General features: G+C 37.2%; 1 protein-coding gene across 1 annotated transcript; it reads right to left on the bottom strand.

The window, feature by feature from the left end:
• Window positions 1-3,465: 3,465 nt before the first annotated feature.
• On the bottom strand, window positions 3,466-26,511 carry LOC148850802 (uncharacterized). The gene is made up of 7 exons (XM_088942956.1): window positions 25,640-26,511; window positions 22,198-22,340; window positions 17,339-17,610; window positions 11,648-11,802; window positions 11,000-11,262; window positions 9,315-9,377; window positions 3,466-3,963 (listed from the first exon to the last, which is right to left on the bottom strand). The coding sequence occupies exons 1-7, from the start codon at window positions 25,884-25,886 to the stop codon at window positions 3,712-3,714; spliced, it is 1,395 nt and encodes a 464-aa protein (XP_088799082.1). The 5' UTR covers window positions 25,887-26,511; the 3' UTR covers window positions 3,466-3,711.
• Window positions 26,512-26,840: the final 329 nt, after the last annotated feature.

Genomic DNA, 26,840 nt, shown 5'->3' with positions numbered 1-26,840 from the left:
AAAGAGGAATTGGGATGTGCTCCTCACCCCGACCAGCCACATCCAATCATGTATTGGGAATATCTTCCCATGATTGGAGAAGTCACCGATGAGATCGGCCTCCATCAGGGCAAGCCCGTATCCACAACGATTTCAATCGCCTTCTACAATCTGTATTGGGAATATCTCCCCATGAAATGAAATAAAGCAAATAGGCAAGGAGATATTCGTAGTGCTCGAATGGGCTATGCCCTGATAGAAGCCGAATTCATCACCAATGTGTGGCCAGGACATGTTGAGATCAGTGTGAGGAGTGCTTTGTGAGGACTAGATTCAGACTGGAGAAAGAGTAAGGTCATTTCAAAAGAGGAGGACAATTAGAAAGAGAATGCTGGACTAGAGTTCATATGTTCCAATGCCCTAGTAACATCTCACAGCTGCATATCTCATACATGGCAGGTCCCACTTTTATAGTGGGTCTCAGTCTCATGGTAAGATGTGTGGTGTTAGATGAAATTAGTAGAGGATTGGCGGTAGTGATACATCACTACAAGGAAGAGCTTCAACAGTGGAAACTCTCTCCACTCTCCTGAGATGATATCTGACTGAATGAGTTAGGATATGCTCCTTATAAAACGTTAGTCATGCAACATGAACATTTTCGTGCTTGAAAATATTTATTTATGGAAAGATGTTTTCTATACACAACTGAAACGTGTTGTAAGATCAGTGTGAGATCGTTCTGTGAGGAGCAAATCCAAACTTCTGACTAAAAATGGCCAGCAACACCAACTGAAAAAACTGAAATGAGAGATGGCGTGGTATATGGATGTTTTATTTTATCACATGCCGTATTCCTATGAAGAGCAGGATGCACATAACCACTATAATGGTTCATATTTTGGATGTGCCTAACTTTGGCTGCTTTGTAACGAGTTAATGACAGTGGGATTTGATCCCAAGTATAAGGGTGCTCATCCTTAGGTTAATCCAACTGTGGGTTATTTTTTGAAACTGAACCGGAATTATGGGGTTTTTTTTAAATTTTCTGAATCAAAACCGAATTGGTACTATCAATTAATCAGTTGATCGGTTTCAGTTTCAGTTTTTTATATTTAAAATATATATTATAAATATATATATATATATATAAATAATATGTGATATATATTAAAAACATAATGCATATATACATATAATATATACAGGTTGGTTTGGTTAACTACCAAACCGATCCTTCATTTTTGAAAAATATTGAACCATTCGGTTTAATTAACTGTATTTTCGATTAATTTTTTTTTTAATTCAGTTCGTTTTCAGTTCTTTTATGAACACCCCTACAAATTGACTGCTGAACCAGCTTGTCCCATGGAACAATGTATCCAAGTTCAGTTTGAGTCACTGTTCTACGACCAAAGCCATTGAGGAGCCCAGGACCTCTTCACTAAAAGACAAAGCAATAAAAAGCATTAAGTTTTTCAGTTTTTAATTCAACTAAGTCAGCTGTTAACAGGCCTTTATTTATTTATTTATTTGGATGAATAGTCATTTACTTTTTTATGGTCATTTCTTCATCCCTTACTCTGATCTAAGTTGCTATCTCCATAAATTGTTCACGGTCCTGCATATGTGAACTAATTAAGCTTTAAACGCGCAAGACACACAGAGAACCTCTTAGTTATCTCCACAATGAAACGATAAATAAAAGAGAAAAACTTCATAATTTGAAGACAAAAGAAGTGGGTCAGAATTAGTAGCATATAATATTCTATTCAAGGTTCAAAGTATCGATATATATTGGTCAGTATCGACTGGTATGTATCATTCCGGAACCCTTTTGATACACCCTTATAGTGGGTGTATCGGGAGTCTGGCCGGTTCAGGGGGTGGAGAAGCCCTAAATTGGCCCCTGAAGCGATTTTGAAAAAAAAAATGCAAATACAAATATGCACAGTACAAATCCTTATATTTTGTATTTCAAAACCTGTATTTGCAATTTCTCACATATTTGTATATGTATTCTTCTCAAACTGAGCCAAGAAGTAAATACAAAACCAACTAAGGGGCATTCGCCTGATGTGGTAATTGATTTATGTCTTGAAAAAACAAAATCATACATATTGAAAAACACCCCCTAAATATAGACTATTTATTTAAAGGACAAAAATGTTCAGAAAAATAAGAAAATAATAACATTCAATTCGATGGGCAAAACTGACATTGAGAAATTAGGAATTAGGATTACGCTACTTTTTGTATAAAGTATTTTGATTGCGAAAGTGAATAGGTTGTAAAAGAAAACGTAATGTATGAAAAACATTATGTATAACAAAAATTGTATAAAGTATGTTATATGTAATAAATCATGTTGTATCAGGATTATTAGTTATTAGAGGGCCTATTGCATTTGTCTTTTTATTTAAAAATCTCCTTGGCTAATGCCTTAATGGAGCTTACATCTGCGGCACCCGCAGTTGCTGCATAAACCAGCGACCTCCAATCCTAAAGGACTACGCCACTCTTTTACCAGGTTTGAAATTTTAACGATGTATGAGGCCTCCCCTGACCCCTTCAAGCCGCTCCCTCTTCAACCCGCTCCCTCCCCTGACCCCCTCTCCATCTCTCTTTTCCCGTTCTCATCAGAAATTAAAGATGTCAAAATCGTTAAAACAAGACCACCCATAGACCTGGCAAAAAATTGACCCAACTTAGGACCCGATCCGATCCGACCCAACCCAACCCGAAAAAACAAGGCAAGAGTCACATATTTTGCTACCCGAATGTGAATATGACCCGATCCATTCCGAAAAATGGGTTAATTCATGGGTCAACCCGCTGACCCGATTGTCAAATCTAATTGGGATTATTTATGCATTGTTAGAAGTTTCCATTCTTTAATTTTTTCTATTTAGTTTCTATTTTTTATTATTTACTCTTTAAATTGTTAAATGTTCAAATTTTTTATTTTTTATTTGAAATTTTAAAGTTAATTCTTTTAATTTTGACATTTTTCATGTAATTTTTCTTTATTTTTTTAAATTTCAAATATTTTTTGGGATGACCCGATATGACTCATAGGTCAACCCCAACCGAATATTTAGGGTTAGGGTCTAGCATTTGACCACCCGACCCGAAATAAACCCAAAGTACCTTGACCCAACCCGAACCCGACCCACCCAACCCAATTGCCAGGTCTAATCACCCATGAAACTATGAAAGGCCATCGAGCTCTGGTTAATAGGGTAAAAATTGTATGAAGCATGGCATGACTAGCTAAGGTGGTTGAATCTTTGGAAATTGAAGTTTCTACATTTCCAAATCTCCCAGATTACATACAGAATGTTGAAAGTTTCTACTGTACTGATTGTTCCACCGAGATCCCTCCATCCATTGGTGGAACCTGATTTCTGCCAAATCCAATCCACGGTTTTCCGTTAAAGTATCGAGCTTAATAGATTGTTTTTTCAAGGTCTGAACAGTAGGAGATGATGTGGAAGTTGAGACTTGGAACAAATTGACTGCTGAAACATTTCTTTATGTACAGACATAATTTCAAACCATAAGAGAGGAAAATAAAGGAAATGATGAAGGGAAAAATGATACAAGTCATACAACCTAATTTGGGAAGTATCAGATACTAGCACTTAAAAGTGATTTACTCCCAACTTTCCGAACTAAAATCAAGAATGTTAAATTTTCCATTTGATAGTAGAGGGGCTCAGGCATTGCAACCTAAAAGTGGCCCTTAGCCTTGTGCAACACTTCCTTTAAAACCAACGCTATTCTCTGTGCCATGTGGTGTTCCAAAAACCTGTCTTTTACTCTTTCATATCCTTTTCTTCCCATTGTCAGCCTCCTTTCAACATGTGTGGCAAAATTAACCATGTTTTTTGCAAGAGGTGTGACACCCTCTTTTCCAGCAGGATGCAACAAACCTGTTGATCCATTAACTACAATCTCTGTGGTGCCTCCAGCAGCCGTTCCCTGACCATTTTTTTGCCAGCAATATATATAATAATGTTAGACATATATCAGATAAGCCAACAAAGATAAAGGAATATGACCCCGTGATAATTGAATAATGGTTAATGAGATGCGCATGCACACACAAACACACAAACTTTGGTGATCGATCAGGATGTGGAGACAATGATTAATCATATCAGTGTATCTGAATGTCAGGCATCAATTGCCTTTCAGCCCCAGATGTAGTCGTCACATCCATCCAATCAAGAGCTTTGATCTATACAGAAACTAGAGGTAGATCCATCTGATGCCAATTGGATAAAGAATCCAGTGTTTTGACATTGTGTGACTTATCCAGGATGTGGTTTATTATTTCGAAGTCCAGATGACGACCATATAACCCATGTTGACTAGAATCAACAATAGGACAATATCTAAGGTTTATCTTGACAGACGACATTTTTGCTACATCCGCAGATGTGCATATGCTTTAACATATAATAAAAGCTTAAAAAAAAAAAAAACATATGACAAAAGCTGAAACTAGTAAGCAACATGTAAATAGAAGGATCTGAGAAAAAAAGGAAACAAAGGCAGGGATCATGTTAAAAAAAAAAAAAAATTCAGCACCAATAAACCACTGCAGTAGCCAATGACCGGAAGTTGGGTTATATACTTGGAAATGCCATACATGCATCCTCGTTCTCTACACACGCACAAAAGGTGATGAGACATGCACGCAAACTATCAGAGGGAGGATTTAAGATAATAGAGCCCCACTACCCTTTAAAACTATTGAAATTGCAATTGCTGAACTCACTAAGGACTGACGACCACATTTGCCTCTTTATTTTTCCAACCCCACAGACAGAAGGCAGCATTTGTTTTCTAAAATATAACCAGTATGCTACGGCCCCAAAATTCCACAAATGGAAGATTAGGAAGGTGAAGAAACCTCCTGAAGATAACAAGGTGGACCAGAGTGTTTAACTGGCTAATAATACTGTCATTATAAGAAAATATTCCTTTTTATCTTGTTTTTCTTTGCCTCTCATTCTCTCCTAATCATCTATGCAGTTTTCTAACCAAACTAGAATTGCTAATTCACCAAAAGAAATAGAGGGCCATACCTGAACAAAGACAAGCATTACCCTAGCTAGTGGACCTGCAAGAAATGTTATTTTCAATCTAATCCTTAAATTACTCAGGCCATTCCAAATTCCTAAGGTGATCTTCCCAGGCTTTTACCACAAAATATATATATATATATATATATATATATATATATATATATATATATATATATATGAGGGATGAATAGGGCACACCCAAATTTGATAAACGAGGAACACACCCCTTGTGAAAAAGACAAAAGGTACCCTATAAAGTATAAAGGCACATGGGGGTGCCTGTCTTTTCAAATATCACTTTTGGCCTATTCACTGGAGTGTTCCCCTTTATTTAAAAATGGGATGTACCCTAATGCTATTGCTAGTGAGAACTTTATTAGGTTAAAGAAGAATGCAAGAAACTAAGCTCACACTATGGGAAATATAGGTAGGTTTATTCTTTTTTTGATCAATAACAAAACTTTCATTAATCAAGCAGAATAATTAATTACAAAGAGGGGGAGATAAACTCTCTTAACTCCCCCCCAACAGAGGCTAGTGCCCCCAAAGTGAGAAAGACCAGAATTACAACTGAGCCCAAAATATAGATTCCCTGATCACCCCTAGCTTGGCTAACCCATCAGCAAACGAGTTAGCAAATCTCTTCACCCAACTGAACTTTATTTCCATGTCCTTAACCAACCATCTGAATTTTTTCTTTTAGCCACCCGACCACCACCTCTGAATCCCCCTTCAATTACAAGCCTTCTAATGTTCATTTCCTTTGCCCTTTGGGCACCTTCCAAGACCACAGAAATCTCAGCCCTGAGAGAGTTACCTACCCCAATTGGGCCTAAGAACAAAGCTGAAACAGTTCCATTCTCGTCCCTAAATACACCCTCAATGCCTGAATGCCCAAGGTTCCCTCTACTACTACCATCAAAGTTCAGCTTTATAAAACCAGTGGGGGGAGGGGTCCAAGACAGGAGATCGGATCTGCTCCTCACACAGGGCACCTCACACTGACCTCAAATGCACATCCTACCATTCATTGGGAACATCTCCCGTACTTATAAGTTATTATTCACGGGAGATGTTCCCAATGCGCGGTGAATGTGACTGTGAGGCACCCATTTGTGAGGACCAGATCCCGTTCCCCAAGACAGACTTAGACCCGTTTTGACTTGGGCACAGCTAGCAATCCCTCTCCATTTTGTCAACAAATCATCCACTGTAAAATCTGTGAATAAATCCGAGGATTTCAACCACTGTACCACCCTTATGTGAATCAGCTCTATCAAATTTTCAACGCTTCTCTCTCTTTCAGAGAAAAGTTTTGAGTTCCTTTCTTCCCACAGCAACCCTTAGGCATCTCCATAGTCCTACCTCTCTTCAAATGCCACCTGAAGAATGAAGAAGAAAAAAGACTGCACATTCACAGGGGATCCACCCAATCCCAAAAAGGGAAAATGCCCATTCCCAAATAGTTTTGGCAAACTAGCAAGAAATCAGAAGATTGTGTTTGGTTGCGATGCAAATAAATTTGTACTGATGCAAAACCATGTCAGTGCAAATGATTTGAGTGTAAATTCTGACCTGTTTTTGCTTCAAATTTTAGCTTAGTTTGTTTGATTGCAGTACAAATGAAGTAAATTAAGACATGAAAGCAAAACAAAGTAAAGCCCAAAACAAAATTAAATAAGAATTTGCATTTTTTACATTTGCACTCCCATGCATTTGTATTAGTGCAAATAAATTTGCACTGCAACCAAACACAGCCAAAGGTGAATAGGTGATAACCAGTCTCCCCTTCAGCTTTACAGAGAATACACCTATGAGGAGATAAACAAATCTTGGGTCTTTTTTTTTCTTTGAAGCACATCACTAGTGTTGATTCTACATTGAAATGATTCCCAACAAAAACTCCCAACCCTAGGAGGAATTGGCTTGTACCAAATCTCTTTAACAAGGAAAGATAAGTCTACGGGTCTGTCTGGCTGAGTCAAGACTTTAAAGAAAGAGGCACAAGAGAAAGATTCCGAGGGGGTGGGGGTCCAAATTCTGGTGTCTTCTTTGCGGGATCCAAGAAAACATTTTCAAGAACACCTAGGAGAGTCAAGGTGCAGTTCAGGTCTGTGTCTCTAACAGCCCTTCTCAAACCCAAATTTCACCCAATCCTAGAGTTTGAAGATGAAGGGATAATGAAGGATGATATGGGCTCATTTCAGGCCAAAGAGAGCACACAATGATGGAAACTGATCCTTCAATGGGGAATTCCCCACCCAAGTCTGTTCCCAGAATTTTATGAGGTTGCTTGAGTTCAAATCATACCTGATCAAAGGGGAGAAGACTGGTAATAAGTCATGGATGGCTTTCCAGGGTGAAGCACTTGTAGTCCTTGCCAGAATTCCAGCATTCCATCCATTGTCCTCCAGCCCATGATTTCTCACCATTTTTTTTTTATCAATAAATGCTCACCAATTTTAGCCCACAATTTCTCCTTTTCTAAAGAGAACCTCTATTACCATTTCCCTAATAAAGCCACACTCCTTTTTCTAATGTTCCCAAGCCTTAACCCTCTTAACCTCTTGCTTCTAACCACCACCTCCCAACCCACTCTATGGTGCCTCTTCTCCTCTCCTAGCACCCACAGAAACATCATCTTTTCCAAACTATTAGACATCTCTGTTGGAATCTTGAACACTGACAAGAAGTAAATGGGTAAGTTGGCTAAGGTAGCCCTAATTAGTGTGATCCTCCCACCAAGAGAAAGATAGTTCTTTTTCCAGGAAGCAAGTCTCCTCTCAAATCTTTCCACCACCGGATTCCAAAAAACTACCTTTCTTAGGGTTGTCTCCCAAAGGTAAGCCTACGTAATTCAAGGGCCAGATTGAGACTGCACATCCCAAAAGCTCTACACATTCCATGATCTCCCCTTCCTCCATGCTCACTCCTACTACAGAACTCTTCTCAAAATTCACTTTAAGGTTGGACATCTGTTCAAAGAGTTGTATTACCATTTTCAAGTTTCTGATCCAGCTCAGATTTCCACCTTCATAGAAAAGTATAGGCAAGTTTATTCTATGGATTCATTGTCTCTTGGTTGCCTAATACTCTTCCATAAAGCATGGTTTACACATAATCACATATAATCATTGTCATCCATCTTACCCACATATGCGATTGGCAGCACGAATATTGATTCTCCATACACCTCTATCCAAGGCCAAATGAAGCACCTTGTAGAGCCTTCAACTCGAACATGCAACTCTCTCACTAGTGTATTAACTAGTCTTTGTTTCACATGGAAAACCATCTTTAGCCGGTGTCCTTAACCTTGTTGTCAACTGAAGCAAACCCTAATCTCTAAGAGCCCTTTGTGTATACTGATATTTAGTTTCATCCACTAAATATCACTTCTCATCCATCTATCTCAAAACATTTATCCTATGTTCCATTTCTTGATTGCTCAGCATTTATAATTGTAGACTATGGTCACCCTAATAGTCATCCAATATAATTATGTCCAAGTTCTATTGGCATGGAATGAGATGATTGCCAAAATTTGTCAAATGAAATACAGAAATTCCTAATGTATCACTTTTTCTCTTCAGCAGATCTCAAGTTTTGCACTTAAATACTTAATTCTAACATTCCTCTTTGAATGTTATGACGGCCTTTTTAACCACTTTGGGAAAATCTGTTTGGTAATAGGCTTCAATGTTCTCTATTTTTACTTTATCTTTCCAAAAATCCAAGTCCACTGTCTTAATTCAACCTTTTTTTTTTATGGGCAACTGATCCACTTTACTGCCTTAAATAAAGAATCATATGTACAAAAGTATGCACCCATTCTATAGGCTAGACTTACTCCACCTATCCCTTCTCTTAGTATAAGTACCATATTTCAGCCCAAAATAATTGGTGTCCATTAAGTATTAACCCCTAAACCAACTTGCAATGTGTACGGTTCCTCTGAAAAATGTTAACAGGTCCTAGAATGCAAATCCACAGAGTTCCTAAGCTAGAAAGAATCACTCTGCACAAAGGACATGCATCAGGCAGTTTCACATAAAGCAGATAAAGAACTGAATCAGAAATCAGAATAATCAATTTACATATAAAAATTGTAAAACAGATAAAGAAATTATTGGAAACAAGAAAAGTATGCACATTCTACTATTTATACAAAGCTAACATTAACAAACATGCATATACTGATATGAATTAATTTAATTTCGTAGCTAAAATGGAACTTACTAATACAGGTATCTGGAATGCCATAGCTTCAATGGTAATCCTACCAAAGCATTCTCCCCTAGCCTACACAGAAAAAAGTAAAAAAGGTTAAGCTTCACAAACAAAGATGCAACTTTCTAAGTCTTCCATGGTTTATGTATCCATGGCTTGAAATATAAGCAGCATCTCTTCATAGAACAACAGGAGAAGAGAGAAAGATGCTGTATTGAGTGATTACAGAATTCAACAAGTGAAGGGGACAAAGAAGTAATACTCAAGGCTCAAGTACATCCTATAATAAAACCTAAGGAAGCCGAAGCACTGGTCATACTCTGGTTATACTTTTCCTTTTAATAAAATGTTTGATTTAATTATTGAAACTAAATACAAACTATGGAAGCATCAGAGAGCTTGCTTCTTTTAATGCTTATAACATTGTTTTAAGACCTGGACCAGACCTGACAGTCAGACCGTTGGACCCGGGAACCAGTCAACCAGAGACCATTCTGGTTTTTTAGAAGTCCAGGCTTCAAATTTCTGGAAAACCTTTAGAACCAGTCAAAACCTGGCAGAACTGTTGAAAACCGGATGGGTTTTGATGATTTAACCGGTTTTAATGACCCACCCAGGTCAGTAAATGCTCAGAAACTTCAAATGTCAATCATAAGATTTGAACTTGTGACCTGTCAATTAGCTAAGTTACTTTATTACCACTAACCCATTTTGTTAATTGCGTTCAAAGGTATCAGAGTCCACAGATACTATAAATCGTATAGAGCAGTGATTTTTTTGATAGGAAACAGTAACTTTCATTAGCTTAAAAACAGAAATACAACAATCACCTACAGGGACATAAGGTGACCCCTCATCATAAATCAAGTTACAAAACAGCCCAAAACAAAGACTCTGATTTACACCATGCTTTGCTAGATATAGAGCAGTGATTATGTTTGTACAGATTCTATGATGAAGCTTGAAACCATGATTAGGAGTAAAAGAAAATAACCACAGAAATAGGTTTTCGGACCAGTCACTAATGGCATTAGTAGGCCTATCATTGCCCATGAATTGGACCAGTCAATGAACCTCCAACTGAACGACATGTAGTAGAAATTTAATCCACCTGAAGAATGGTTAGGCTCAATCACATGCCCCAGGGGAGCCAGCATGAAATCAGCTTAGTTGGAAGTTTGACAGCTTTTCAGATAATTCCAATTTGTTACTTGTTCTAGAAGTTCTTAGAATTGAACCTGAACTTAATTAGAATTAGTAGTACTCGATGCTGGAAACAGAGCCAGTGAGCCACAATTTTAAATCCTTTACACCTGAAGCAAAAAGGATATGGAGATGTTATATGTCTTCTGTTTTATCTATATACACCCTGGTTTTGTTCTTCATGAAAAACAATAATGTCTTCTTCTTTTCATAATTGCTGTGAATCCCACTGCACAAGCCAGTGAGACTTCATAAAAATTATGGGGTTAATGGAACTGCAGTCATCCAGACTGTGTACACTTTTATCAGTATAATGAACGCATACAATAACTCTTCTGAACCACAAGAGTACTTGTTTTTTTATTTGAAGATAAAAAGAAACATTAGTAGGAATATAAAAGACATACCTTATGGAAGGCTACAAAATCCTGGAAATAAATAGATTTTTTGTTTTAAACAGGAATTGAAATTTAGAGGCATGCATTAAGTACCTGAGAGTTCTGTACAAGCACATCGATTGCAGCAAGATATGGAGCTACAGTAAGTGTTTTTTTAACGAAATGAACACGATCCTGAATTTTCTTCTCTATTACAAAGTTGCGAAGTTCTGTTTCAAATTTGGTCTGAGCATTCATGTCACTTCCCACTACAACAGCATGCATGGATGGCACCTTTAGCTTCTGCTGTTGGATCAGCTGCAAGCTTTCATGGAAGGAGCGGAGAAATAAATCTTGTCCTTTCCCACGTGAAACACCTGCAGTTATCCTGTGCTCAGTGCTCAAAAGAAATAGATGTCCCAAGCAGCTTTCAGTGGAAAAAAGCACAAGTACAATGGGAAAAAGGAAGACTATCCTTTCATATAATTTTGTAATATCCAAGATAACCAAGAATTGGGAAAAGGGAAAAACAAAATTAACCAACTGATATGTGTGTCCAACCTCAATTAGTTTTGAACAAGGTGAAAAAAAATGACATCATTTTAAGCAAAGGAGTTTCCTGCACTAACAAATAACTGGGCCCACAATACTAGTATATTACTATCAAATCTATGGAAAAGTGACAAAATGCCAACCAATCATCACTTATTAGTAAAAGAAAACAGAGAGAGAAGAAAAATAGTCAAAGTATAGAAGGCTTACTATTAATGATGGCAAAAAGTAGATCTTCATTTCGAACTCCAAGGGATTCTCGGACATGCTCCCGGAGAACCCTTTTGGCCACGTTATCTTCTGCTACTTCCATCAATTCTTTGCTATTTCCAAGATGAACAACATAGGTCTCAGGCATCTTAATCCTGCAAAGCCAAAAATGAAAATAATGAGAGAGATCTGTATAAAAGAAATATTAAGAGAACAAGTGAAATTTTACACTATAGAATACACCAGACAAGTGGTAGCATAAAGAATCTCTTTTAAAAAGCAAAACTTGTTTAAAGAAGCTTTTACATTTTTTATATGTACAGATGAGACCAGTTATACACCCATAGATGAACGCCAATAATACATACATCCCCAAGTCAAAAGCTTAAGGGAGGGGGAAAACATCCTATTAAGAGACTATCACTCCTTTCCAATAAAAAAAAAAAAATCTCTTCTAGGAAGCAGCTGCAACTCCTGGCTTATAATGTTTAAATCCATTTAAAAAAAAGAAGACAAGGTTTGGATGAAAATAAAAATAAAAAAGAAGAGAGTTAAAAAATATACCTAAGCAACTAGAAAAGCATACAGCTAGCTTTCTTTTTGACAGAAAATAGCAAATAACTGTTAAGGATAAACCTGTAAATAAAGCCAAAAAATTTATTGGTGTTTTACATATCAAGACAATATTACTAAAAGTAAGTTGATATTTTGAAAAATTACTAAATGAAAACATATAGAATTTGGCTTCCTCAAATTCCCCCCAAAGTAGTTTTCTTATTTTGGATAGTAGTATTAGATACATGTTTAACAAGGGGCAGTCTAGAAAGAAGGGGAATTAGTCTACTGAGGAGAAGGAAGCAGCAACCCATTCATTTCTTAACTATCTCAGGACAAGAGAGGTGTACAATCATTTGTGCAAAGCTTTGAATCTTTTCTGATGTCACTCGAAATCATTGAAGGAACACTTGCTGGGGTGGAAGTTAAAGGGATTAAGCAGGAGGGGCAGAAGGCTGTGGGTTACAATTCCAGTAACAGTATCTTGGTGTATTTGGAGAGAAATAAACTGTAGAATATTTGAGAACAAAAGCAGCTCCATGGATGAGCTGATCAGAAGAGTAAAGGATGCAACTTAGTAGTGGTTGTCAGTGCTGGAGATCTTCAAAGAAATTCATCAAACTTTTTTTGAGACAATACTTGCCTGAGAAGAAAAGTAGTGAGTCTAATGTTTTTGTGTATTGGGCATACGTCGTAAGTGACTAACACAATCCTTTTTATACATTAATTATATAGATACAGAATAAAATAATTACCTTTGGCTCAAAAGGTAAACCATAGACATATAAAGGGTGCTAGTAGAGGAGGGATTATAAGTCTAATATTACTAAAAATAATAAATTTCTTTGTAAAATTAGAATTTCTAAAGTGGAGGCATTAAATAAGATGAAGAAGGGGAAAATGTCAAGACTTGATGGTATCCCAGTAGGGGTTTGGAAAAGGTATGGGAGAGGTAAACCTATTATAGCCAGCTAAAATATTTAATAAGATAATGAAAATGACAAAGATGCCTGATGAATGCAGAAAGAGCATTATGGTGCCTAAATTTAAAAAGGAAGGTGATACCCAAAGTTGTAAAAATTATCATGGGATTAAACTCATAAGCCACACTATGAAACTATGGGAAAAAATAACTGAGAAATGGTTTTTTATCAGCAGAAAACAGATTTCATTTTATTAGATTTGATTAAATAAGTGGGTAGTACAACTTGATGATAGAAATGTTGTTCCCTACTTTCAAACCCAAATTACATAGCAGTGTAGAATAATTGCTTCCTCATAACCCCTTGTTTAGCAAGGGAATCATCGAACCAATTTGCACTCCATCTGACCCACTTAAATTCAGCCTCTATATCCTTTGCAATCACTTTCACTTCCTTGTCACCTGTTTAAAAGTCCAAGGAGTATGCTACTGCAAATTGCCCATGATATGACTACATTTGAATCCCCTTCCACCTCAATCATTCTAAAACCCAACTGTTTCGCTAACCGGAAACCTTGCAGCAGAGCCAACAGTTCAACCTTCAAAGAATTTCCCAAACCAATTGACCCTGAAAGCAGAGCCAAGATTCTCCTCTCAGAATTTCTGGTTACCCCTCCTATTCCTACCATACCTCCAAGGGAGCTCCCTTCAAAGTTCAGCTTGGCTTTGTTACCTTCTAGGGGTTTTCAATCCATTCTTATTCTGTCTTTTGCTCTCAAAGACTGTGCCACTTTGGTCTAAGCTCTTAAAATGTCAGTGACTGAAAAGATTTGGAAGCCATCCAACGTCTTAACCCATAGATCTACCTTTACTTTTATGTTGACCATCAGTTCCTCCAAAGTCCAGCTTCTTTCAAAGAAGACCCTACTATTTCTTTCTTCCCATACCACCTAGCAAAGTGTTGCATTAGTGGCTCTCCACAGTGCTTTTCCTCTTTTCTTTGATTGGCTCAAGAAGTTAGGAATGAAAATGCCCACCACATCTTGAGGGGGTCCCACCTGCACCAAGAAAGAGAACAAAAAAACTCCCAAATTCTATTAACAACTGAACAGAAGGTTAATAAATGAGATAGGGTCTCATCACTGTTCCTACACAAGAAGCACATGTGAGGAGAAAGGCAAACATAAGCCTTTCTTCTCTGCAGCATATCACAAGTATTTACCTTTACCAAGAAAGATTTCCCAACGGAAATCTTGAATCTTAGGTGGGATAAGCTTACTCCAAATTTCTTTCACTGGGAAGTCCACCCCTTGAGGGTTAAGCAAGGCAAGGAGTTTGAAAAAAGTGGAGCAAGTGAAAAGGCCATCTAGTAAAACTAACCAAATTCTAGAGTCTTCAAGGGAAGGGTCCAGTGAGACTTGCCTTAAAATGTTTGAGTAGGTGGGCCAAGGAAGAACATTTCCTTAAACCTCTTCTAAAGCCCAAGTTCCAATTTAAACCAGTGAGAAAAGGTCTTCCCATTCTAGACAGTATCACCCTTAAGTAAAGAGTGGGAGAGCAAAGTGTTCAGGAAATTGGCCTTTGAGTGGATTTCCCTGTAGCCACAAACCTCCCCAGAATCTACTTTATCACCCCTTCCCACATCAAAACTTCATGAACTGCTTTCCAAGGGGAAGCTGGGGCGGGGGGGGGGGTGGCAACTTTATCATTCCAACCATTACCTTCTAACCCATGAATGCTTACTATTACCTGCCACAACCTATCACTCTCAAAGAGGAACCTCTACTATTGACTTCCAAAATCCATCAGAACTAGGGTTCCCTCCCAAAGGTTACAGGCTAATTTACAACTTCACACCTAGTAACTCAACAAACCTCAGCAGTTCCCCTTATTCCAAATTGATCCCTACAATTCTATTCTAAATCCAATTAATCCTCAACCCAATCAAGCCCACGAAGTTGTTAATCAAATCTTCAAGCTTCTCACCATTTCCACATTAACAACCTCATAGAACAGAATTGTATTGTTAGCATTGACAAATTGGAGATGGGAAACAGCCACTTGATTTCTACCAATTCCCCACCCCCTAATCAAACCCTATAAATCTGCTTTCACCATCATTTTGCTTAAAACCTCTACCAATAAAGTGAAAAAGAAAGGGGATAAGGGGTCTCTTTGCCTAATTCCTCGCTTGGCCAGGAAGAAATCCTTTGCCACACCATTGATGAGGATTGAATAATGAGTTGAGCTAACACAATCTTTAATCTACAATCTCCACTTTGCTCCAAAACCAAGCCTCTCTAGAATTTATAGAACTTTCCAATCCACTAGGCCATAGGCTTTCTCTAAATCCACTTTATATACCAAACTCTTCTCTCCACTTTTCATTTTTTTTCCTACTGCACACTCATTAGCCACTAGAGAAAGCCTATGACTAGGTTACAACATGAAACAAGGATTAGGATATTAGAAAACCAACTTGGGTTATGCCAGGGAGATCAACCATTGAAGTCATCTTTCTATTGAAACAATTTATAGGAAAGTTTAGACAGAAGAGAGATTTTCATATTGGTATTCATTGATCTAAAGAAAGCATATAATAAAGTCTCTGGAGAGATAACATGGTGAGTTTTGAAAAAGAAAGGAATGCTAAATAGGCATATGGATGTGATTAAGGATATATATGTGGGTGCAACAATTGATGTTAGAACACCTACGTGAGAAACATAGGATTTTATAGTTACAATGGGTCTTCACCAATACACAACACTTCCTTATAACATATTCAAGAAGAGGGTATGCGATGCTTGTTGTTTGCAGATGACATAGTACTAATTGATAAAACTAACGAAAGATTAAATGCAAAATTAGGTTTATGGACAAACATCTTAGAACAAGAGGTTTTAAAATAAATAGGCTAAAATAGAATATATGCAATGAAAACTTAATAATAATAGAAGTGCAATTAAGGTATACTTAAAATTTGAGAATAAGAGTTAACTCAGTGTGACCTCTTCCATTGCCTAGGTTCAATTATTGTCCATAACAAGGGAGAGATTAAGAGAGATGTTTCCCATAGAATTAGAGTAGAATGGGCAAAGTGAAGTGGTGCATCCAAAGTCTTATGTGATAAGAGAATACCACTTATGCTAAAAGGAAATTTTCATAAAATGGTTACAAGGCCAGCAAATGCTGGGCAGACAAGAAACATGTCCAAAAATCGAGTATAGCAAAAATGTGAATGTTAAGATGAATGAGTAGGAAAACTAGAAAGGATATGATCAGAAATGAACTTATTCACAGGAACCTAGAAGTAGCTTCAATATGTGATAAAATGAGGGAAAGTAGAATAAGATGGCCTTGGGCATATGTAGAGAAGACTATCTACAACATAAGTAACAAGAAGTGATCAAGTGATCTGTCACAAGCTGAAGGGGCAGAAAGGACAATGGTTGAAGTAATGAGACATGATTTAAGGGCCCACAGTTTAACAATGGGTATGGCACTGAACAGAAATGGAATGACAGAACAGGATTCATGTATCTGGCCTCATATAGTTGGAACAAGGCTTAGATGATGATGATATATAAAGACAGTAACAGAAAAGCCCCAAAATCTGGTTAACTTGCAATAGAGAACAGCACACAGAGGTGTTAGGAACCAATGTTTTAAAAACCAACCCGGATGCCGAACCATTTTTGCCTCCGGGTCGTGGGTCACTGGTTCGATCGAACAGGTCGACCGGTTCGGACCATGCCACATCAGCATATATATATGCACTAAGTATATATATACATATATTTGTATATATATGTATATATGTGTATAAATATATTTTAGCAATAAATAACGTACAAATATGTTTTAGATATGTTATATGTATTATTTTATATTTAATTTATGTTTTTTAATTTGTTTATTTATAAAAATATTAAAAATTACAATTTGAAGCCAAAACGGGGTTTTTCACAAAAAAAAAGCGGGGCAAGGAACCTATGGCTCCTTGGAACACATAGATCTCGAACCAGATGGGTTGAACGGTTCTTGACTAAGTCAATGGTTTTTACCGTCTGACGGGTTTTGACTTAATCGGACCCGGAATCCTGGCCGGGTGACAATTCGAACAGTTCGACCAGCCGGGTCAACAGCTGGTTGAAAACATTGTTAGGAACAATCCAATTAGAAAGTAAGACAATAGGTTCTTGTTGACATACCGTAAACGCTCTTCTGTCCTATTCTTCCAATATTCTGCTGTTGTATGTGAATCAATCATAGCACCTGCAACAAAAGGGAGGTGCTTAACGTACTCCAATTTGAAGTAATGCCCTCGCATTTCATGAATCCACCACAAAACCTTTGGAAGAACACGAGGAACATCATCTTTGAGAACAGCATCAAGCCACTTCCCAGCAACAGCAGTGTTTAAAACAACCAAATCAGCTTTAAGAGCGGTTTCAATGGCTTCCTGACTCTTTGCAGAAAGGACCTAACAAAATCACCATAATCAGAATACACATGGAGCATTTCACACACAAAAACAATCTAGACAAATTTGAACCAGATCAGAGCCAAGTTTAGCATAAAATGTATACAACAGATCAGAGTTAAATAATAAAGGTCTTTGTTCAACAGAAACATTCTCACACAAGCTTCAGGTTCCATGCATCACAGTATCCTTATTTCATACATGTAAAAGTTTCTTGTAACAAGATTTCACACATTAAACCGCAAAAGAAATGATAGAAGCATAATTAAAATGCAACATCTGTCCCTCCCTAGACCCCGCATTGGTGGGGGAGCCTCGTTCACTGAGCTGCCCAAAATTAAAATGCAACAATTGATACTATGAAGGACTCAATGACAATGATCATTAGAACTACTGTTATCAACCACAGTTATGATAAAATGGGAATAATGTCCTATCAACATGATTTTCTAAATTTGCAGTGGTTCACTCTAGAAAAGAATAAATTCAGAACAGTACAGGCAGTTAGAGTAGCGCAGTAAAATTCCTATGGTATTTTTATAATAAAGCAAGAAATTTTATTAAAGAAAAAGAAGACACAGAGACAGGTGACAAGATGAAGACCTCACAAACAAAGAAAAGGAAATACAATAAAACCAACCGTCCCTTCTCATTAATAGCCCCTGAAAATCAAGCAAATAAAAAAATCCTATCTTAAACTGAAACCACCTATTAACCTCCTAATCATCCCTAAAACAGCCCAAAGGTAATCGGATTCCAAAAAATATGCCCTGCAAAAAAATTCATATGCCCTCTAAAACATCCAAACTACTTGCACCCCACTAATACCAAATCCAAAAATCAGATCACGAGATCCATGGTTCCTAACGATCATACCCACTCCTCATCGCCGCCAAATAGCCCATCACTCTGAACCAAAATGCCAAATTATAACCCTTCATCTTGTCTCCACAAAACCTCATTACAGTGATATAATGTTACTTTTTGCAGTGATATAAGACGTTCTTGAAGTAGGGACAAAGAGTAAGGATCTTCCCTTTTCCATCAAATAGTTTCTTATCCTGTTTGAGATCATAGGATCAAGAAACAAATCCTAGTTCAGAGCTGGAACAACATAGAATTTTTAAGCACTGTACTGGAAACATCAAAATTAGAAACTAAACAATCCAAAAACACAAGCAAAAAGAAAGTAACCACACTTTATGCTACTCATAGGCAAGTAATAGAACTTTCAAGCACCATATAGGGCAGCCCAGTGCCCGAGGCTCCTACCAATGCGGGATCTAGTGATATAATGTTACTTTTTGCAGTGATATAAGATGTTCTTGAGGTAGGGACAAAGAGTAAGGATCTACACTTTTCCATCAATAGTTTCTTATCCTGTTTAGGATCATAGAATCAAGAAACAAATCCTAGTTCAGAGCTGAAACAACATAGAATTTTTAAGCACTGTAATGGAAGCATCAAAATTAGAAACTAAACAATCCAAAAACACAAGCAAAAGAAAGTGACCACACTTTATGCTACTCATAGGCAAGTAATAGAACTTTCAAGCACCATATAGGGCAGCCCAGTGCCTGAGGCTCCTGCCAATGCGGGATCTAGGGAAGGACAGATGAGCACAGCCTTACCCCTGCAAATGCACATTGAGGCTGTTTCCGATTTATATACCATATGATAACACCAAAAATAGCAACTAAGCAATCCAAAAGATGAGGCAAAAGAAAGTAACCAACACATTATATTACTCAAAGGCAAGTACAAAAATTCCAGTAATGCTGAAAATATCTGCACAAGGAGAAGCAAATACTTTTAAGGACATCAAAAATAGCTTGAAATATTGAATTATCAAAAAATATGGCGAAATTGAAGCAAGATTGAAAAAGTTGAAGTTTTCAACAAAATTTCAAAGAATACAATGAAATAAGCAAAGTTATGCACCAAAGTCACTGAAATTATAAGAAATTATATATAAAAAATATCCGAATACTTGGATAAGTGTTGTCATACTACTATTCATTACCATCCAAATTGGGTTTTCCTTTCCTTTTTCCAATATCAAAAAACCATTCAAAATAAGTAAACAAAACATGACAAACCAAGTATTAATCCTGCATCATAATCACTTTTTTTTAATCAGCAGTTGCACCATGATTCTTCAATACTAGAAAGAATTTCAGGTAGGTTCAAAACATCAGCAACATTCTGATATCCAGCATTTTGAAGAATGCTCACAAGTAGCTGCATCATATTCATCAAAATTTGAAGAGGATAAATCTGATCTACAAAAATCAACAAACCACACTTAGGAACATATCATAAAGAAATCGTCCCCACCTTATGGATTCATAAAACTGAATATTGATGGCTGTAGTGTGAGGAATCCAGGGCCTTCTGGAATTGGGGGTGTGTTCAGGAATGAGGAGGGGATTATTTTAGTTTTGTTTTTCAGGCCCTATTGGAGAAGGAGACTCACTTAAGGCTGAGATCTTTACGGCTCTGGAAGGAATCCAAAAAGCTAGGGACCTGAACATCAGGAGGTTGATCCTTGAAGGTGATTCAGAGGTGGTGATTAGATGGATATAGGAAGATAACCGCAGCATGTGGAGGTTTAGCAATGAAAGGAAGAAACTCAAATGGCTTACTAGGGGTATTGAGGTGAAGTACGGCTGGGTGAAAAGGAGTGCCAACTCACTTGCTGATGGTCTAGCCAAACAAGGGGCGAATAGGGATTCTTTATTTTGGGCTAATTTCTAAGTTTTTTTCTGTAACCTATTGGTGGGGAGCTAAGACATTTTATCTCCCTCTTCTTGTACTTATATTTCTCTTATTTAATAAAATTTTCAGTTACTGATCAAAAAACATATCATAAAGAAATCTGTACTTTTCATAGCAGCTTTTGGGCACAGACGCACAGTCAATAAAAAGGAAAAAAAATAAAAACATGCACAAACAAAGTTTACAAACATGCTAAAATAATGGTAATGACTAATGTAGAAACTTCATGCCTAAGAGTAGCAGAATGAAATTTTAAAAGATAATGCTCATTAGATTCATTACACTATGGAATTGGATCATTAATCTGACAGGAAAAAAAAATCTAGAGTTTTTTACATTATTTCATCTTCAACAAGATGTTCTTTGTAATAGTATCACCTGTAGTTTCCAGAAAGAGAAAAGGTGTTGAAAACAACATAAGAAATGAAAGCAAAAAACATCCCTAAATAAGACAACTTAGTCCAATCAAGGGAAAAATACCCCTTGCAGAAATGTTACACACACCAAGCATGTATTGGACAAACTTCTACTCATGTATGAAATGGGTTTCCCAGTAACTGTGGCATCATTGCTAATTCAAACAGTTTTCACATGGAAAATGTTAAGATTAATTATCCTTGAGAAGGTTGAACCCTTCAGGATTTTTTGTGGCTCCTTCTTTGAATTAGGAGGCTCTTGTATTCTTTTCTCACTTCCCCTTTTCTTAATATTTCTCTCTCTTTTTCATTAACAATCAAAAAGGAAAATATACAAAATCAATTTTTGTACACAATGCTAGTAAAATACCATGTAAGTACATAAAATTAACCATCACAAATCTTGCGATATCATGGGCACAATAACACCCGAGCACAGGTAAAAGCCTAACTAATCACAACCCATCCATCATAACCTTACACTCAAGGAGACTTAGACAAATTCATCATCATCAAACATTCACGATGCAAGTACCCTAGGTCAACCAGCAATCAAAATCGCAAATGATTAGTACCATTTGTGATTAGCCATCACATCGACAGCAGTGCGATGGGACAACAATGCAGTAACATGAACACAATCCATCACAGTTCAGGATGCGAAGACAACCACTTGCTGCATCATTGCATTAACGAGGTAGCCTTTAGACAGAGCACTCTCCCATTGCACCTATCACATATACATAAATTGACGCTTAACCCCATCGCACCCAACTTCTCATTGCATTCTCCTTAAGGACTTAGAAAGGACATAAACCCAAGTACCAAGGTAAACACATGGACACATGGCAAGGCCCTAACTAGTCCAAGTGTCGCAAATTGGGCAATTCTATAACAAACTCAAAAAGGAACTTTCTAGAATAGAAAACTTCCTAAGAAAAATCTTTACATAGGGGTCCCTTGAGAGGATCCACAAGGCATTCATAACCCTAGACCACGTGAGTTTCCTTTCTCGCTTCAGAGCTTCCTTTCCTGCCTGAGAGAGAGTCTCTCTCTCAAATCTCATATCTGGGATCTGAAACCCCTTCTATAACCTCTCTCAGCCTCCCTAACCTCCCTTTTACAGTGCCATCTCCCTCCCACCAGAATTCCAAAACCGACGAATTGCAGTGGCCTAATCCCTCACCAGAGGGTATCTAAGCAGCCCCTCCAGGGATCCAGCAGGCTCCTCTTTTCCCCTTTTCCTTCTCCCGGTTGGGATGGCCATTGTCCTTAGACTTTCAGAGTTACACCACAAGCGCCGTATCCACCAGCTTACAGACCAAAATTAAAAATAGAAAAGCTTCACATGCTAATAATGTCAAAAACAGTACATATTTGAGTAATGCATTACCTGTACTCCTCTGTCCAGCATCTTATGCTCTAAACTATATATTACTTCATCTGTTTCCATTGGTTTTTGGTTAGTAATCCAAACAACTTGAGCACCAACACCTCTTAATAGGAATGCCAACTCCATCAGCAATAATGGTCCACCTGCATAAATATGTTGTCTTTTAAATGCCTTACAAATTAGAAAATAACCCAAGATGTCAACCTTTAACATTCAATAAACACAAAAATAAATAAATGAATAAATAGAGAGAGAGAGAGAGAAGAAAGAGCAAAGACGTTTAAAATGAAGGGCAATAGAATGTTATTTGCTAAAAACAGCCTGACTAAATAAGTATAAACAAAAGGCATTGGAAACTGTGTGTATGCATCAAGAAATGGTAAAATCCAGTACCTCTAGTAGTGTCCTAGAATTAGTTTTCCATGAAAAGAAGGGAATTCTTAGGAACAACTCTCACAATTAACATGAGGGGGGAAACATTTCCAAATTGACACCTAAAAAGAGGTTATTATCTTAATGATAATTCAGTGAATACATAAGGCCTGTGTACCCATATAAGGATATGGACATAAACATGGATATGAAAAACGGGGATGTGATTCTCCATTTCCTAAAACCCTGAACACAGATATGGATACAGGTATCCCATGTAATATGCTTAAATACATTTATATCTAGTTTTTGAAGCTAGACTTCATTTCTCAAGACTTATTCCTTGCCAAATTTAATTAAATTTTTAAGATGTGCAGATTTTTTTTTACAATATAATTTGTTTAAGCATACCATTTTAGGAATGCAAATCAGGGTACACTTGAGATTGGAGACCATGAGATAACTCAATGTGACCTTTTTTGGTACCTTAGTTCAATAATTCATAACAAGGGAGAGATTGAGGAGGACATCAACCATAGAAATTAGAGTAAGACAGGAAAATTGGAGGATAAGAGAATACCACTTACATTAAAAGGAAAATTTTATAAAATAGTTGTAAGGCTAACTATGTTGTATGGAGTAGAGTGTTGGGCAGTCAAGAAACAGCAGGTCAAAAATAAGTGTAGCAGAAATGTGTAGAAAAAACCACAAAGGATAGGAACAAGAATGAAGTCGTGTCAAGGAACCTAGGAGTATCTTCAATAGGCAATAAAATAAAACAGTAGACTAAGGTGATGTTTGGCATCGATGATGATTTCTCCCTGCCGATTATCCAAAAATCGGTGATTTCTGGAATCAGTGATTTTTGTATAATCATCAAAAATTGTTGTTTGGTATCATTTATGCCATGTAAGCTGATTTTTGAGAAATCAGCTTTGAGTCTGTTTGGTACTGATTTTCAAGGACCGATTATTTTTGTCTTAGAGTTATTATTCAATGCCATGTTAGATGCCATGTCATCCTCAAAAAAAATTCGGAATCAGTTGAAAATCAGGAAATCACCAGAAAAGGTGATCCCTTGAAAAGGGCTGATTTCAATAATCAATTTTTGGCTAATTTCCCAGAAATCAGCATAATCGGCCAACCAAACAGAAAAAAAAATCAATGATTCTTCAAATTCTGATGTGGATCCTACATGGCACCAATTTCTGGGAAATCACCATCAATGCCAAACATCACCTAAGATGGTTTGGTCACGTGCATAGAAGAATTTTGGCAGCACCCATAAGAAGAAGTGATCTATTGCAAGTTGAAGGGGCTAGAAGGGGTATGGGTAGACCAAAATGGATATGGGTTGAAGTAGTGAGAAATGATTTAAGCACTAATAATTTAGCAATGGATAATGGCATTAAGCAAAAAGGAATGGAGAAACAGGATCCTTGTAGCTGGCCCCATATAGTTGGGATAAAGATTGGGTGATGATGATGCCATTTTAATTTTTTTTTTTATCAATAACTGAAAACTTTTATTAAAGATGTCAAATTTTAAATACAAGAAAGGGAGAGATAAAATGTCTTATCTCCACACCATTAGAAAACAATACAATACTTAGGAATTAGCCCAAAATAAAGAATCCCTATTCACCCTTTGTTTGGCTAGTCCATCGGCAAGTGAGTTGGCATTTCTTTTCAACCAGCTGTACTTCACCTCAATATCCCTAGTAAGCCATTTTGATTTCTTCCTTTCATTGCTAAACATCCACATGCTATTGTTATCTTCCTTTAGCCATCTAATCACCACCTCTGAATCACCTTCAAGGACCAAACTTCTGATGTTCAGCTCCCTAGCTTTTTGGATTCCTTCCAAAGCCACAAAGACCTCAGCCTTGAATGAGTCTCCTTCTCCAATAGGGCCTGAAAACAAAGCTACAATAAACCCCTCCTCATTCCTGAACACACCCCCAATTCTAGAAGGCCCTGGATTCCCCACGCTACAGCCATCAAAATTCAGTTTTAAGAATCCAAAAGGTGGGGAAGTCCATTTTAAATATTTCAAAAGTATTAATGCAATAGCATACATTATACATCTAGAAGTATCCATGCAAATATTTAGTGTGTCATATCCAACAAGTATCGTATATGACATTGGTAAATTGGGCATATGCAAGTATCCAAACATCATAGCATAAAGCTAAAGATTTAAAGGACCAATTTGACTAATCCTGTTTACAGTTTAGGAGATAAATTAAATTAAGCAGTCTTCCTATCAAAAGTGGGTCAGTGGTTAAAAAGGTTTCAATATATCTGTGTTACATCATGTGCATTAATTTAGCACATTTTCTAAGGTTGTAACATGGGAAATGAGGAGTGAGATCATTGAGAATTCCCAGTCCCAGCACACCCAAAAAGCCATGCCTGTAACAGGGAAACATAAACTGCCTGATTGACACAATTAATCTAGTTTCCAACGAATGGTAACCAAAGGTACCCACTCTCAAAAGCATCATTCAGAAAGTGCAATAAAAGATGTTCCAAGTATAATACAAACTACTGTTCTTTTGATGAGAACAAGTTTTGAATTGGACTTTTTTTTTCATAAATGGTTTTGAATTGGACCTTCATGGTTCAAATTTCTATGGCAGAGAAGCAAAATTTACATAACTTCCAAATCTGATGGATGTACTTTCACCGCCCATCCTCATAATTGTCACGAATGCAACAAGTAACCATTCACATTATACTTGAACCAATAGCGGGCCACCTCAATGAACCGGGTATCTGGTAATGCTCTGGTGAGCTTCAAACAGAAAGCGGAAAAATTTAGATTCTAGACCAATCTGTCTTTTCCGGCCAGGTACATCACTTAAATGAATAGTTGAGTATAGAAGCAACGAAATTGACACTAATGAACATCGAACATAGCCAACTATCTATTTCATTTAAATATACTGTGACAGCTATCCACTATTAAAGCACCGCTCAGAGCAAGAAAATGTAAATGTTTGCCCGAAACGAGGGGGAGAAATTTGCTTGGAATAGAGAATGGACAAATAATGAGGTTGGAGGGGTACCAGAAAGAGAAAGTTCGTGTGAAACCAGAAGAACGAGCTTCGACTTCATGAAACCGAGCGGATTTGAAATGCCACCGATCTGCGTGGTTAAGTGAATCCGGCCGTCTGCATCTTCGAAATGCCGATCGCACGAGTCGAGTGCGGCTCTGATTACGAACACGATTGCTGTCGAGATCGAAAATACAACGAGAAGCATCAAAAGCCATCTTTTCTGAAACGTGATCCATCCCACCGACTGCTTAGCCATGTTTAGAGACTTCTCCCCTATCTCAATACAGATTCGGGCATTTTAGGGTTCCATTTTTTGCTTCCAGACGCTGCACTCCTCCATGGAAATGTTGAGCAATTTGGTTTACAGCTGCCAATTATTCTGTTCTATTGGCAAGCTAACTAATTTTGAAGGAGTCGAAAGATTCATAGACAGGAAAGTTGATGGAGAAGCTTAATTGCGGTGATTTTTAAGTTAGGCAATTCAATCTGTGATAACCCTGCGATGGCAATAGCAACCCACACAGAAATAATGATGCTCAAGCAAGCTAATAACGGAAAATACAAGTTCGTTGTCGGGTCATACAGCCAAGCACATCGCTGAATCTGTTTCTGGTAGAGATGAAAATTGAAGTAATATTAACACGCGTAATGAACTTGCTTGGTGTTGTAACTTCAAGTCTGCCGGTCCGGATATATGACTATGCTGCTGGACGCTATTGCTGTACAGATGGGTAGGTGACAGCTCGGAATTGATATTAATTTACGGGGTCATTGATGTAACATTTTGAACATTTTTAGGTCTGAAGTGGAATTCAAAATTTTGTATTGAGCGCTTGTCCGTTTATTTTTTGGGATCAATAAACTGTACTCTACTCAAAAATCTGAAATTACAGTCACCTCCTAGTCTATTAATAACCCCTATAATACCATTCTAGAGCCATCAGATCACATAGAGTTTTGAAATCAGTCCATCTTTACAAGCTTGATAGGCTAGAGTATGGGCAGCAGCGTTTGCATTTCTACTAATATGAGTTACATATATTATATATATTATCAAAAAAAATTAATTTTGATCTGACTTTTTCTTGGATATGCATCACACTCTAATCAACCGTACCATCTTCCTTCAAACTATTTAGTACACTAGTTGCATCACAAAAGGTTAAGATGTTCTTAATTCCCAGGTTAATAGCCTTCTCCAGGCCCATGA

The sequence above is a fragment of the Nelumbo lutea genome, chromosome 5 (genome assembly GCF_056320005.1).
Source record: "Nelumbo lutea isolate HS-2025 chromosome 5, American lotus-T2T, whole genome shotgun sequence".
NCBI lineage: Eukaryota > Viridiplantae > Streptophyta > Magnoliopsida > Proteales > Nelumbonaceae > Nelumbo > Nelumbo lutea.
Note: the sequence above shows the minus strand (reverse complement) of the source record. Positions and strands in the feature narration are given on the sequence as shown.